We start from the raw sequence: 15570 nt of genomic DNA, 5'->3' as shown, positions 1-15570 counted from the left end.
CAACAGCTGTTTGCTCCTGCTGTGGGTGCACACGATCAATAAACTATTAAAAGAAATAAATAAAAGAGGACCTGAATTAGGCAGTCACATCCCAAAGAGCACGTTGCCACTAGTGGACAATGTTTGTCTCTTCTCTGCATGTGAAGTACCCGTGTCTCTGGACTCTGGCATGGGCAGCCTGCACCAGGGCAGCCTGATGCTGCAGCCCTGCTTGTGTTTATTTGTCCACGTCCCCTCAACTCCGCATGTCCAAATATTTGTCCAGTGCAGTATGCTTTTAAATAAAAGCTTGTTTGTCCACACCTTTATTTTCCCAGGCCCTTTAATTAGGGGGGAAAGGGAAAAAAAACCCACAACCCCCCAAAATACTGTTTGCCGCTCCTCAGCTTTTGCCGGGGGCATCTCCGTCTCTCCCGGAGAGTGACAGCCGAGCGTGCTTCTCCTTCGGGAACACCCCGTTTTTTTCCCCCGATGGGGGGGGAGTTGAAAGGAGATGCAAGGGGGGATCAGGGCTGCGGTGCCGAGCGGAGGCGGCAGCGGCTCCTCCCGGGGTGGTCCCGGCCCCGCCTCCCCCGCGCAGGGCCGGGCGGGTTGCGGGGCTCCCGCGCAGGCGGGCGGTGGCCGTGCCCCCTCCCCGGGCTGCCTCTGCATCCCCTTCCTCCGCGGGTGACTCCCGGATAGCCAGACCCAGGCAAAATTGGGGCGGCTCGGGGGTTTGCTGCCAGCCCGGGGGTTGCTGCGGGGGAGCGCGGAGCCGCCGTGCGCGGTCGGATGCGGAGGGAGAGCCCGTTCCTCGCCTCTTTCTCTCCTCTGCTCTGGCTCTATTGTCCGCAGCGCTGACCTGGCCAGGTAGGTTGATGCTCGGTGGTGGTGGAGAAAGTGGGGCTGCGCCCCAGGTGTGTTTGCGTGTGGTTTCTATGGCTTGAGATGCTGTAATGTGACTCGGTGCTAAATCGCTGCTTTTCCGGCTGAATTTGGCTTCCCCTGCCTCGCTGGGGAGTGGGCTCATTGTTTCAGCTTCAGCCCTACCTACATCTCAAAGCTGTCTACCTTCAGCCAGCGAGAAGAACGTTTTCTGGCAGTCTCAAGGTTTTTCTCTTTTCTGCCTAATCTGGGTGTACTTAAAATCATGTTGGCAATAAGGATTTTATCTTGCAGTTTAATCTCTGGGGACTCCTCCTCTCTCGACAGGATTTTACTTGTTCAGGCAACTTGAATGTGCTGGGCTCTTTGTTAATTCACTAAGAAAACACGATCTGGAGGCAGTTGTTAAGCTGCCACAGTTCAAGTTAAAAACGTTTCCTTGTGATTATTGTTGCAAGCTGTGAATGGGCTGAGGTGAGTAGGTAAGCTCTCCAAAGGTCCAGAAGAATATTGCTGCTTCTTGTCTTGCATGGTGATGTTCTAAAACCTGGTGTTACCAAAGTATATTATTTGAGAAGTTTTTAGTCTGTGTAAATGTACTCGGAATAGCTGTAGCTTGGCTGGGCTGGCTGTTGCTTGCACTGGCACTGTAATAGCAGGGAGGCTGGTGCCAGCATGCAAAACCTCCTTGAGACACCTCCTTTGAGGGTTACTAGTTCCTGCAGAGTTCCCCAGTACCACAGCTATGCTGGTGGCAGTAGTGGTTTGTTGTGGTTTTCCTGTCTGTGAGCTGGGAGAAGCACTGCACGGCAGCATTTGGCTGTTCAGAACAAAACTTTTGTGTGTGGCTTTGGCTAAAAGCAGCATGGAAAAGCCACTTTGGCTCTGCTGTGGCTCAGTGCTTCTTGCAAGAGGTTGATGATGTGTGAACCTGACCTGGAGAATGGGCTTGGGGTCTTGGTTGGGACCCTGTAGACTTAATGTTGTGGTCCACCTTGGTTGAAATCCTTCTTTCCCTGAACCTAGCTGAAATGCCTGCTTCTGTGTCTATTTTTGCTAAACATTTGGAGTTCAGAGTGAATGTAGCACGGCCTCTCAGCTGCCTTGTAGTCTCCAGACACTTGAATAGCACCAGTGCACTTGTGCTTTAATTTCCCCTTTGCTGCTGGCGTACAAAAGCTGTTTTCTGGGCATCAGCAGGAGCACTGGAGCTTGTATGTTGTAGTAGACTTGAACAGTGTAGTAGAGCTCCTTACAGTGTGTTTCTCTACAGTGATTTCAGATAGGTGCTTTTTTAAAAATGAAGGCTTTCCTGGAGTTTTGGATATGATTTCACCTCGAAGGTCTCTCATTCACCTGGGGCAAAGCACCTTTTCTCATACATGCCCAGCTGCCTCCATTCCAGGACCTTTCTACATTGCAGCAAGTATGTGGTTTTGTTAGCTGGAAAAGCTGGATACCAAAACCTAGACTGAACACTTTGCAGCACAGTTACTGAGAGTTTCTTCTCTCAGCTGCAGTTTTTGACTGAGATTAAGCCTCCTGGGAGGCAGAAGCCTGCATTTCTATATACCAAACGGTACGGTAGATGTTTTGTGACCTTTTCCACATCTTTTAATCTATCTTTTTTCCCCCTTCTTCTTATTTGTAAACATTTTGCAGGCATGTTACAGGGGAGCGGGGTTTGTTAAACATTAGGACTCCATTGGGAAGCATTGAAAAACACAGATAGCAATTTATTTCTCTTCTGAGCTCAAAACTCTGGAAGAAGTTGATAAAAGACCCAAACTCTAGTGTAAACTCCAGTGACCTAATGTGTTTTGATGGATTTAAGTGGTAAACAAGTCCAAAAGCATTTTGGGATCCCTAACTTGTCAGCAGGGCCTCTCTGGGCAACAGCTGGGTGAGCTGTGGCTGTTTACATCCTTCTCCTAGAGGAGCTGTGGGATGATTTCACTTGGCTGACATCTGTTTTTAGTAAAGAGGAATGGGGGTTCTTGGATCCAGCTGCATGCAGAAAACTAATGCTGAAGATTTGGCTCAGGGTCCCTTGTGCCCCAGGAACCTGCAAGGGCAGCAGCACAGCTCTTGGGCCAGTCAAGACATGGGTTTGAGATGGTGGTTTTGATGCTGAAATAAAGAGCATGTAAATGTTCTTTTCCAGTTCACACAATGTCTGATTAGTTGGATGGAGAATCATGTCACTTGTCAAAGCTCTGCAGGTTGAATGGGTGAGGTCCAGCTTGCTGTAAGGAAAAATATCACTCCCTGTGAGTACAGGCAAGTGTTGAAATAGGGACCCTATGGGGGTTGTGCCACCTCAGTCCCTTACAAAACCCAACTGGCCAACACCCTCAACATCCTGGTCTGGCTGCTGTTTGGACCTTGCTTTAAGCAGGAGGTTGGATGAGCTGATGACCTGAGGAGCCCTTCACATGGGCTTGTGATAGCACATGTAAACTGCTCCAGGGAGCAGTGCCCTGTTCTGTCTGCATGGAGCAAAGGATCCCTTACTTCTTCAGTGCCTTCTCAAAAATCACTGTGTGACTTTTACTGGGTTCTCCTGCTTTGGCTGGGTGGGGAGGGGACTGAAGGAGTCATGCTATATGCTCTTAGCATTTTTTATCCTTTGGAAGTTAGAGGTTACAATGCATGACCAAGAATACAGTGTATTTGAGCTTCTTGTATCTTTTAAGCTCTCAGTTCAGCAAAATGTTTGCTTAATTGGGGATGTCATGGTCCATGTGTTTCTATTCCAAGCAGTTCAAATGCTTTCATTTGGAGACATAAAAATATCTTAGTTGTGACATGGTGTTTGAGCCTTCCTGCTGCAGATGTAAAATCCATATGGCAGTGAGTCTTAATTGAAACCTGCTGGAGTTATTTTTTCCTGCAACATATTATGAGATACTCTTTCTGCAGCTGGCTTGAAAGGATCACCCTTAATTAGATATTTCTATTCAGTTAGTGCTATTCCTTTCTATAATGCTGTTCCTCTCTAAGCAACAGGAGTTGATATTCTACATGTCAAATGTGGCCTGTGTGGTTTATTAATTATTTTATGCTGTGGACTTCAGGCCCACAGCATTGCTAATCATGCAAGCCCCTTCAGGTATGTTGTGTAGTGAAAATCTTGCCTGAAATGAGGAGCTGGTGCACTCTAGGTTTTAGATTCAGATGTTTATAATCCATTCTGGTGTTTGTTGCTCTTTGGTGAGACCGTTAGGTCAGTTTGCAGGGCAGTGTTTGGTGATTGCAAAGAATTTAGGAGAAAGAAAGCTGATGTAGCTTAAAGCGTATTCCCCAAAGTAGATTACTCCAAGAGTTTGGAATGTGTTGGTGGGAGGCTGCAGCTTTAGTGAGATGTTGCTCCATGCATGCAGGAGTTCTTCCCCTCCTAATAATCGTTTCCATCTGCATAGCTTATTCCATCAGTGCCTGGGCTGTTGAGCTGTCTGCAGAATTTAGGTCTCTTGTAAAAATTGAGTGTCTTTCTCACTATATCTTATGTACTAGCTGTGTATGAAGAGACCTTTTCTGCTGTCATACAGAAAAATAACAGGGCAGTCCCCATGGGGGGACCTTTTAAAATAATTTTAAAAAATATTCTTTTCTGTCTTTCATGTCCTTTTAAATTTTTAGAGGGAGAAGTTTCAGGACTCTCAAATCTTCTTCCATGATGTCTGGCAAGCTTGCTATTAATGCATTACTTGCCTGAGAGTTTAGTTTTTATATAATATGACTTATTATTCTTTTTTATTTTTGATCTATGGTAAGTTGCAATGTTTCTGGCTACTGGAATTGAATACTGTGGCTTATGGTCTGTGAGGTGTCCTCATGAACATACACATTCCCATCATGTGGTGGAGCCTGAGCGTAGGAAATAACACCAGATGCAACCTGTGAGACCTCAGGGTGTCAGTGAACAGCTTGACTGAGAGCCAGGCACACTTCTAGTGCATGAATTCCTGTTTGCTGATTTTGCAGCACTAATGTACTTATCTCTTTGTCCTGTTTTGCCTTTTTATAGAAGGTTCCTTCTAAGATGATGGGGTTTGTTAGCAGTGGAGGCTGGTACAGACACATGTAGCTGTTAGGTGTATATTGGGAAGGGGCTGCCAGGAGGTGGTGAGGGCAATGGTAGGAACCTGCTTCACCTTCATACACCTGTGGTTCAGCAGTCACAGAACTCTGCTGAAGCAGTCACAGGAGGCTCCTGAGCAAGAGTTCCCATTTTATCCTTAGTTATCCCCACCTGCGTCACCTCATGAAGCACAGAAGAGATATCCTTGCAGCTAAGAAACAGTGGAATGGCACAAATGTAGAGCACTCTTCACTCCCCTTGGCACACTTCTCTTTGAAACGTCTTTTTTTCTGAACTAGTTTCTTTCTCATTGAGGTCAGTTAAGTGCCTGTCTTCTGGAGGTGGCATGACAGATGAGCGTTTCTTTAATCTTCAGTTCTTGGTGAACTTTCTCTAGGTTTAGCCTGTGGTGGATGTGGAGAGAATACAATGAGGAAAGGACATGTGTGGGGCATGTGAAAGGCTGCCTTGTAGCACTGCTGGCTTGGGGTGGGAAGATGACTTTTGCCTGAGGCTGTCTTCCTGATGGTGGTTGCTATTCAACTCCTGTGAACCTGAACTTTCTCACTGCTGCTGCAAAATGAAGAGTCATGCTGAAGTCCTGGGAGCTTAGATTTTTCTGAGTCTCTGTATGTGCCCAACTGAGCATGTTGCTAGTTCTTGAATCCCCGTTTCTCCTGCTGGATGGTACTCCTGAGAAGCCCACCCAAGTGACCAACACTGGAAAGAAAAGCAGTGTTTCTTGCCTTGAGGGTGCATGTAAGCTTTTGAGTGCACAGGAGCCTGTGACTCCTGCAAAATCCATAGCAGGTGGCCAATATATAATGGAACTGGAAGGATATCCTCTCCAGGCAACAGATAAATACAGCTTTGTGGATGAAAGTTGTTTTTGTTGGTCAAGGTAAAGCTCAGACAATGTTAATGGTTGAAAATGGCCAGGCTAACAGTGGAAGGAAATCCTTGCATGCCTCACAGCGGAAGGTAGAGACATGAGGCTGCAGTATATACATCCCTGCAGCTGATCTGAGACACAGTTGTTTTGGTCAAATATTCCAGAGTCTTGGATTTATTCCAGCTTGTGCATAAGAAGGGTACAAGCAGATAAAGGTAATGGCTGTATTTAGGTGCAGTATTTCCTCTGACTAACAGCAGAGGAAGGACACCTCCTGGGAGCAGTCCCTCTAACCATATCCCTGATCCAGGAGCTTCAGAGTTCATTCATTTTGTGCTTTCTTGGCCAGCATGAAGCAGGCGTGAAGCTGCTGGATGTTTGCAGGCCAGGAAGAGTTTGGAGGAAGCACAGAGCTGCCAGATCATTTGGGAGAATTCAAGGCTTTATTAAATACCAGCACGAATCATGGAATAAGTGTTTTGGAGAATGGCTTTTTTTGCAAAGCTTATTCTAGCTGCAACAATGTGTTAGCTGGAAGAAAACCTAGCTGGAGGGCAAATCTGTAAGTAGGACCAAGGAATTGTTTCTTTAAGGCTTTCCTGTGAACTCTGCTGGTGAGGTCTGTGTAGTTTTGTAATGGATTAATATTACCTCATTGTCAACAAAGCAGATGGCAAAGCAAAACTAGTCTTTGTAAAGGTCGAGAAGCTGCTGCTTGATTTCTAACTTGGTATTTATGAATGGCATTTAACACTAAACGAGTTATTTTTCTGACAATAGTACTGAGTCAAGTGCCATAGTTCATTTGGACCTCTCAAAGCTGCAGGAGGATGTACCCTGTGAATCCAACTTTTTACATGAGCTAAAAATCGAACAAGGGCTCAGTCCCATTTTAATGGGTACTGTAACTTGTTAACTCTAATTCATTACTTCATTAATTCACAAGTTCACTAACTCACCTGCTTGTGAGGAAGCCAGTTTCCCAGCTGATGGTGAGAGCACTTGTCCTCCCACTTCCATCATGGTGTAAGTATCACAGCAGGAGCCCTCAGCAGTGTAGGTCCTGATCGGTCAGCTTGGGAGGTTTTTGGGTAAGGGGATGTACTTACACCTCCCATCAATGAACTTTGATTTCTACTGTTCCTGTGAGTTGTTTCAGTTAATTCTGAAGAATTTTAGTCTTATCAGAAACTGTCCAGCAGTTGCTTTTTCACAGCTGCAAGGACAGTGGGTCTTATGTCCTCCTCTCCTTTGCATCTGCTGTATGTGTAGCTCTTGCGTTGGCCCAGAGGTGCTGCTCCCAGCATGGATCATGCTGAGATGTGTACAAAAGCTTGGTTGTACAGACCAGCCTGGTTAAAAAATATTGTCTTGACTGTCAGTTTGGTTGTAAGAGTTCATCAGACTTACTAGAGCTGTGAGTTGAAACAGTTGCTATAGTTTGTCTGACCATGTGTGTCTCTTTAGATTTGCTTTTATGAAAACTTTGTAGTTTTCAACTCACCTATGAGTCTGACTTTAATTTCTCCTTCTTCAGCTTGTTGGATTCACTGTGCTTGTTCAGTGCACGATCTCTGATGTCTTCTTTTTGCCTTTGCAACAACACTGTGTCACACTGAACTTGCACACTGGTTGTAAACTGAAGAATAAAGATTTGTCTTGCAACATCACTTGACGCTGACACTTGAGACTTCATCTGTCTGATCTCCTTGGCCCTGCAGTTTGAGCAGTGGATTTTTATACAAAAGCAAACAGCACGTGAGGCTTTATAGGCTCTAGTCTCTGTCTGACCTTTGAGATGATCTTGCACCATTCACCTCACCTGCCCTATCTTCTTCCTCCATTAAATCCTGCACTACAGTATTTGGAAATGTGTGTAGCAAGCTCTTCCCCTCGTTGGCCTCTAAGTCCTACATCATGCCTGATTCTGGCTCTCATGAAGACTCCTGGTAATTAAACTTTGTCATGAATATTTTGGAAGAACAAGCCTTCTCCTAATGAGTTAACGAACTCTTGGCTACTAATAGCTCTGTAGGAGCCCTGAGCTGTGTTGTGCAATCAGGCTCAGCATCTCAACCAGTTTTGTTCTGGCTGTTGCGTCGTTTATAGATGAAACTAGTACAAAGAAGCTCCACGTGGTGTCTTCAGAGCAGGGTGTCAGCAGAGCAAAAATAGTGACAGCTGACTTTTTTTTTTTCTTAAACTTCTGAGCCTGTAAATCAGCAGCCCAGTCCTGTTTCTGTCTCAGCTCTCTTCTAGAGGACAAACCATGATAATGTCCAGAAATGTAAATGAAGAGCCACCTGTAATGTCTCCACACACGGAGCAGTTTAGATCCTCCAGATGGACCTGTTAGTGCTGAAGAGATGGCAAAGTAGAACAGAACCCTGTTAGGATAAAAGATGCCACTTCTGAGTACAAGCCCAACTGTTGCTTATGAGTACTTGATACAATTGCCTGGCTGCTTAACAAGAACTTTTGCTACTAGGCTATATTAAATTGGCTTTTTATTTTGGAAAGAGTGGATTGAGCAACTGGGATCTGTAAAAATGCCATTCTCTTTGAGAGGGGGGTGTCGTTCTGCCCCATTGCTCAGGGGCTGATGGGTGTCTCACCCACAAGTGAGCACAATGGCATTGGGTTCCCAAGGGAATGCCCTATGTACAAGTGTGGAGGGACAACATGTAGGGACCTATTTGGTAGCTATTTTTGTCTGGATATTGAAAGAACTCAGAGTGTCTGGGTGAGGAATACAGTTTTTTTTATAATCATTTGACAGAACGAGCTTCAGTAACACAGAGAGTGTTCCAGTCTGACCTTGAGTAGTTTCAGCTAGTCTGACCCAAGGGACAGTTTTAAAACCGTAAGATACTAAAATCTATCAAAAGACAAACAAGATTTTGCTTTGAAAACTGCATCTGGTTTTTGTCCATGCTGTGATCTTTAGGTGCTTCACTTTTAATCTTAATAAACAGCTCAGTTGTATAGCTATGATCAGGTCACTCCTACATTTCTCCTTTTGTCTTGCCATCCTTGCTAAAGCTTGAGCTTATCTGAGTCAAGCTATCAGTAGCTGTTGTTTAGCTGTCTCATAACCTTGGTAGCTCTGAACCATTTACTTCTACCCCATCGTGGGGCCATGCCATGTGCATGACTTCTTTTTTCAGGAGTGGATGTTTGGCATTCTTGGGGTAGTAACTCCTGTGGGATGCCTGAACACACACTGACTCATGGGGAGTCCAGCCCATGGAGCCCATCCTGTTGCTTGTCATTAGGGTGTAGGAAATAAACAAGATGACAACCTAATCTATCATGTCTTTACCCTGAGAACTGGGGCAGCAGAGTAAGATAGTCCATTTCTGACACTCTATTTGTAGCTCTGTTGCCCCATCCGTTTCCCAGATGGGAACAGAAACTTCAACTTGCAAAAAATCAAAATCAGGTTTGTGAAACGGGCTGGGGTGTCAGCTTGGGAATTTGAGCTCTTGCATATTTTTTTTCTGTGAAAATTAAGGAGGTGCCAAGCACTCTGTGAAGGTGGTGCTGGGGGTGAGCTCTGCAGCTTGGACTGCAGTTCCAGGTGAGCTCAGCTGCTTCAGTGGGGCTGCCATGAGGTGACTCAAGGCAGCTGGGCAGGGAACTGGCTGCTGATCCTTTGTCTCAGCTGCCTCTCTCCTGGCACACCTCAGAAATGGTGTGTGGCACTTTGTCAGCTGGCTGCAGAGTCCCTGTGCTTGAAGGAGCTGGACAAGCAGAGTGGTGGTTATTGATCTGGTGCCTCTCAGTTCTTTCTGCCTTGGAGTGTCTAGCAAGAAAGCTGCAGTTTTTGCAAGGCACAGCACCCTGCAGTTGTCACACGTGTGTTTGAATAGGGAGGTAAACAAGGTCATCCCCAGAAACCCACTAACACTTCTAATTTTATACACTTCAAAAATGCCCAGCAGGCAGAACCATACTATATTTAAGTTAGTAAGTCTTGGTTATTCATCAGAATAAGTGTTTTTGTGGATTAAGAATAACTGCTGTGTCTGCACTTCCTCCCATTGTTACAGCTCTTCCTTGAGCAGTGCAAATGTTTTTGGATGATTAAAATCGCATTTACAGTAATAATTAGGCTTCAGAAACTTTGCAGCTTGCTTATCTAAATATAAAGAACATAAGAATTTTTTTCTTCCCTCTTCACTAGCCCAAGCCATGACATTATTGGCAAGCTTGGGCAGCTGGAGGCAGTGCTGTACTCAACCCCTGGTCTGTGTTTGGTGGAGATCTCTGCTCAGAGCTGCTGCTTCTCATGGGCATGTCATGAAGTGGCTCTGATTGGCAGCCACCTAGCCCTGCTGACCTCCAGCACCACATCCCACTGGATATCAGGGCTTCCTCTTTAGCCTGATTTTTAAAAAATTATTTATTTTTTTCTTAAATGTGAGATTAATAGCCATCTGCCTGCAAACAGTCTCAGCTTTGGAAACATCTGTTCTCACTGTTTGGCCACTGCTTGAAGTCCTAATCCTGTGTTTGTCACAGGGAGCAGTAAAGCAGATTATGTGCTCTGACATCCAGCCTGTGGCTTTGGGTTGTACAGCAGGGAGGGTTTGGCCATTCAGCAGCAGGTCTGAGCTCCCCAAAGTGTGGATGGAGCAGGAGGGCTGGGTGGGATGACCTGGGCAGTGGGGAAGGTGATGCTGTACCTCTCTGCTTGGGCTGGGTTGATGCCCCAGCTGCCACGGACATGCCTGCATTTCTCCCAGCAGGATGACAGATGAGCTCTTGTCTCGTGGAGTCAGGTCACGAGCGGAAGAGTTTTGTAGGGCCTGAGTGTTGCTGCGGCTGCTTCTTGGCAGGTGTTGAGCTGGAAGATGCCTGTTGGATCTCTCAGCTCCAGGCAGAGCAGAGCTGGCTGGTGTTGTGGGACTGGCTGCTGGGAGCCCGTGCCTGTTACCCTGCTGTGATGGCAACTCTGTGCTTGGCCCCAGGCCACAGCCTGGGCGCTGCCTCCCTGGCAGATGGAAACAAGTTGGGACTTGGATAATCTCACCATCTGGGTGACTCCAGAAAGTGTAATCTCTTAATCTTAGTGGGTCCACGTGATGGATAGGTAACACTACTTGAGGATTTTCTTGGTATATGATGGTATGGAGAGGGGATAAAATGTTTACAGGCTTTCTGAAGATTGTATACTCTGTAAAAATGAATCTATTGGAGAAAAAAATAATTGCATGCTAGAGATGTTCAGCTATGTTCAGGATTTTCCACTCGGCTGCACGTTGCAGTGTCTTTCATTTGCCTTTTATTTTCATGGTAACAAAGTACTTTGGGAATGCTTGAAAAACTTAATGCTGCCATAAGATCTTGCAAAGCAGCTCATGAGCATGGTGTTTGAGCTGACCTGAAGTCACTGATGCTGAGCTCTGTCAGGGAGTGTTCAAGGCAGGTCTCCTGGGCTGGTGGGGTTCCCTAGGTCTGGCAGAGGATTCCTGCAGTCTCTAGGTCTCCAGCCTGCAGGTGTTTTGGCCAGCTAAAATTGTTTGTTGTCCAAAAGCTTGTTGAATGTTTTTGCTCCTTCTGTTTGGTGCTGAAAAATTCAGGTTTACTGAGTGAGCCAAGTCATGTCTGTTTGGCAGGATGTGTAGATACCTTCAGAAATAACTCATGCAATAAAGCTGTGATAGTAACAGTGCTATCACTGTACCAGTGATTCATTTGAGCTAATTGGATGCTGAGAACATTAGTATGTCTCTTTGTCTCCATATCTGTGTAAGATTCAGCTCCTGTGATCCAGATGTTGTCCTAGTGAGCTTGGCTCATCTCTAATTACGTCAGGAAGACTGTCCTGGTGCATGAAGCATGCTGGAGAACTTGAAACTGGAGTTGGAATATGTATCTTGATTCACTCTGTCTGAAAATGCAGATTCAGCTGTCCCCGTGTCCTATTCCTCCACCTCTTTTCTCACATGCAAGGAAATAAACTTACTGATTACTCCTCTTAAACGCCATGAACAACTCATGTCTGGATAAGAGTGAACCTGTGAAAGGCTGTGGGTGGCAGTGCAGCTGTTATTATTCACAGATCTTGAACTTTCAGTAATTCTTGTGATCTGTTTTACATGAGTAATCAGAGCTGAATGTACTACTAAAGAATTTTGTTTTCATTCTGGATACTTTAAATGCTTCTCAGTTGTGCAACAAGCCTGCCTGAATTCTTACTGATGCATTAGAAACCTGTGACAATGCAACTCACTTGTAGAAGTGATTCGCAGCCTATCTGTCCAAAAATCTGCCTGTCAAAAAGGGCAAGGAACATCTCTGAGGGCTAAAGGAAAGGCACTTGTGGGCTGTTGTACCCAGGTGCTTGCAGTTCTGGCAGCTTAGATTTGCTTTTGTGTACAGAAGGATGAATGACTTGAAGCCTAAACACTGGTTTCAGGGCACTCTGTGCATGGTGGGAAGCCCTTTGGAGAGAGAGGCTGGGGGTTCTCTGGGGAGAAATAAAGCTGTTCTGAGTTGGGAAAACAGCAAAGCTTAGAGCAGACACATCCCCTCTCATAAATGTTTTTGTTGTTGTCCTCTCCTGGCTCAAACCCTGGACAGTTTGTAGTCACATATGGTGGTGTAACCTTTCTGTTTGATGTAGCTTTGCAGCAACCACTGCCTGTGTACCTGAATAAAAGCATCAAAATTGCTTTGATTTACTTTTTGTGCTTTGCTAAAGTCTGTAACATTGGATGAGTTTTTGTATAATGTGCTGATTTAGGGGGGCAGGATTTTTCCAGCCCCATTCGGTGCTGTTGGAAAAGCTGTGTCTCAAAGAAGGGCTTCAGTGGTTTATCTCTGGAGCTGATGGAGGAGGAGCTATATGGATAACTGGAGTTTTGGATTTATTCCCTTAGGATTCTTATTAGCACCACTTGTAGCAGATAAGCTAAATAAGAAATGGAGCACTGTGTATGCAAAGGCAGGGCTGTGGGTCTGTCAGGATAAGGAGCAAGGCAAGGGAAGCCAGATCTAACTCCAGCTGTATGCAAGAGCTTTTCCACAGGTGTGTTTAGTTACCTGAAGAATGAGCCAGCCATGGCATGCTGATACCTCCTCACTGGAGGGCTGTCCTCTGGTTTGCTAAAACTTGAGGGGAAGGAATTAGAGGCAAGGAAAAGAAGGGAGGCGGGGGGGAAATATCACAGAATCATAGAACATTTTGAGTTGGAAGGGACCTTAAAGATCATCTAGTTCAGCCTCCCTGCCATGGGCAGGGACACCTCCCACCAGCCCAGGTTGCTCCAAGCCCCATCCAACCTGCCCTTCAACACTTCCATGGATGGAGCAGCTACAATTCCCTGGGCAATCTGTGCCAGTGTCTCAATACCCCAACTTTTGCATGCTTCGTGTGGGGAGCCGTAAGAGGCCCAGACCAAATTACCCCTCCTCTGCCTGCCCCTGGGGCCTGAAACTGTGTTTGGGCATAGCCAGAGGCTGGGGATGTGCCTGAACCCTGGGAAATGGGCCTCATTTAATGTAGCACGGAGGGTGTTCACCAAGATCCCTCTTGGACATGGCCAGGGCTCTGCCTCCAGACAGGCTTAGGATGGAGTTTGGGCTGATCCTGCTCTGTGGAGGGTGCACAGGGGGATGGTGACAGGGGTTTGGGCAGCTGGGCAGTGTTCATTCTGCAGCACATGGGCTGCGTGTTTGCAAGGTGGGGTGGAAGCAGTGGTTGGAAGGTAGCTGCATTTGTGGGTGAGGAACCAAACTGAGACAGCCTCTGTGTGCTTTTATGAGGGATTGTCTCCAAAATAAGTCCTGCTGCACTGTAAGCTGGTTCAGGCAAAGCAAGATGAACCATCGGTCCAGTTTTACTGGGATTATTGAAAGCAAGGAGCAGGGTTTTTACCTGTTCTGGAGAAGCTTTGCATGTCTTAGTTAAGGAAATATTAAAATAAAGGGCTTGTTTGTGCCTTTACCTTCAGGATTATGAATAGTAAATGTCAGAGGAAAGGGAAGTCACAGAAGCTCTGTGAAAGGAGGTTTGGTGGAGAGAATAACAAGGAAGGAACAAAACCTGTTAGGACAGGAGGGACACAGAAATGCGATTGCTTTAACCCCTTGCTTGCTGGTGGGCTGCATGTTGGTGAGATTTAAAAAAAGGATCTGGATCTTGCACAATACTGTCTGTGGGTGTTACAGCTCTGTGCTGCTCTTTCAACACCAGTGCCTCACACCCAGCTGGGATTTACTCTCGGCTACGGCAGCAAATGCTGAATTTGGTTTTTTAATAAGCACTCGGGTTTTTTACTGTCCCCCTCCCCTAATTCCCAGGGAGATGCTTTTTTTGCTTTACTTGCTGTTCTCCTACTTCAGAGAAGTGCAATTTTAAGGAGTAAATATGCTGTTTGACTCCTCCTTCCCAGTGTTGCGGTGGGAGTGACTTTTCCACGGGGCTGAGGCTGGAGTCAATGTTTAGCAAGCCTTAACTTCAGCCCGAGCTCAGGAAGAACTCCTTGCTCTTTTCTGCTGACTCGGAGGGCTGGCTGTGGGCTGTGTCCTCCAGGCGTGGGTGGCTCAGCCTTGGGCACTGTTGCCTCGGAGGTGCAGGTGGATTTACTGTCACTTCTGCTGGGTCTGCCCAGGCAGGTGGATGCGGGCAGGGAGGAGAGGATGTTCACGGCCAGCTGCTAGGCACCCCGTGGGTGAGGGGGAGCAGCTCTTTGTCACCAGCCGTGGGGCCCGGCGGCCGGTTCTTGACTCGACGGTGGAGAGACACGGATGGATTGACTGCCCCTCTCCTCCTCACCTCGACATGGACAAGCGTGGCCAGCGTGGCTGTGGGGTGGCCAGAAGTGGGATGCCCCATCCCCGGGTGGTGCTGGTGCCCGGGCGGCCGACCAGCCTCAGCAGGTAGGGAGCAGGTTTGGCCCTGCAGGAGAGCACAGCTTGTCCTCCCCAAGGGTGTAGAGGTAGAACAATACCTGGGGCAGGATTGGGTGGAAACAAGGTAAATTTCTAGAGGTGAGCAGGCTGTAATATGCTCTTAAAACTGTGCGTTCATGAAGTGAAAGCTATTGAAACCCCCCTTTTATTTAATTAACTCTACAGTTGGGGTGAATGCAATGAGCTGTGGAAGTGGGACCTGGGGGTGCATGCATGGCTGGGGGGGCTGGAAGGCAGCCCATCTGTTTCTTTGTGATTCAGTGGCACTGCTGCCCTGGCAGCTTGAGGGGTTGGAGGCTGTTCAGTGGTTTGTAGATTAGTCTGAAGGTGAGAACTGTGTGTTTACCAGTATTTCACAAAGCATGCATGCTGAAGGGTGCTACTGAAAGTGAAATTACTCTGCTTGACAAACACTGCTACTTGTGTGCTCAAGTAACATTACAAAGACCTATGACTTCGTTTAATGTGTATTTGCATCAACTTGGAAGGTGCACAAAGTTTCAGACATCAGCCTGCTACAATAATCCAAACATGTTGGTTTGGGGTGAATGTACTCACAGTGATTTTCTTTCTAACAGTAGCTCACGATTTCAAGTTCTGTCTGACTTCTCATTTTTCCTATTCTGCTTTGACCTTGTGCGTAGAAGCAAGAAATTAAATATTTAAAAGATCCCAGGCAAAATGTGACTAGGGAGCATGACACAAGGATAATATGCTGAATTAATTTAAAGTTAAGCATTTGAGAGAGAACTAGTCCGGTACCTTGAGTATTGCAGAGTTTCTTTGGTAACAATAAAAACAGTCAGTC

The 15570-nt window shown here is 46.4% G+C and overlaps 1 protein-coding gene across 2 annotated transcripts in view; it reads left to right on the top strand.

Annotated features, from left to right (window-relative positions):
* The first annotated feature begins 793 nt into the window (after positions 1–793).
* Positions 794–15570, top strand: part of ARHGAP40 (Rho GTPase activating protein 40) — a 39985-nt gene continuing 25208 nt past the window's right edge. Inside the window, exon 1 of one of the 2 annotated variants that reach the window (XM_051633300.1) lies at positions 794–849. Coding sequence is in view for 1 of the 2 variants with exons in the window: in XM_051633301.1 (XP_051489261.1) it covers positions 14470–14729 (260 nt within the window). In the remaining variant the exon portion in view is untranslated. Of the gene's footprint in view, positions 850–14362; positions 14730–15570 lie in introns of those variants that run through there. The other variant, XM_051633301.1, reaches the window with a different exon arrangement.

Source organism: Apus apus, chromosome 15 (assembly GCF_020740795.1).
Source record: "Apus apus isolate bApuApu2 chromosome 15, bApuApu2.pri.cur, whole genome shotgun sequence".
NCBI classification, from domain to species: Eukaryota; Metazoa; Chordata; class Aves; order Apodiformes; family Apodidae; genus Apus; species Apus apus.
Note: the sequence above shows the minus strand (reverse complement) of the source record. Positions and strands in the feature narration are given on the sequence as shown.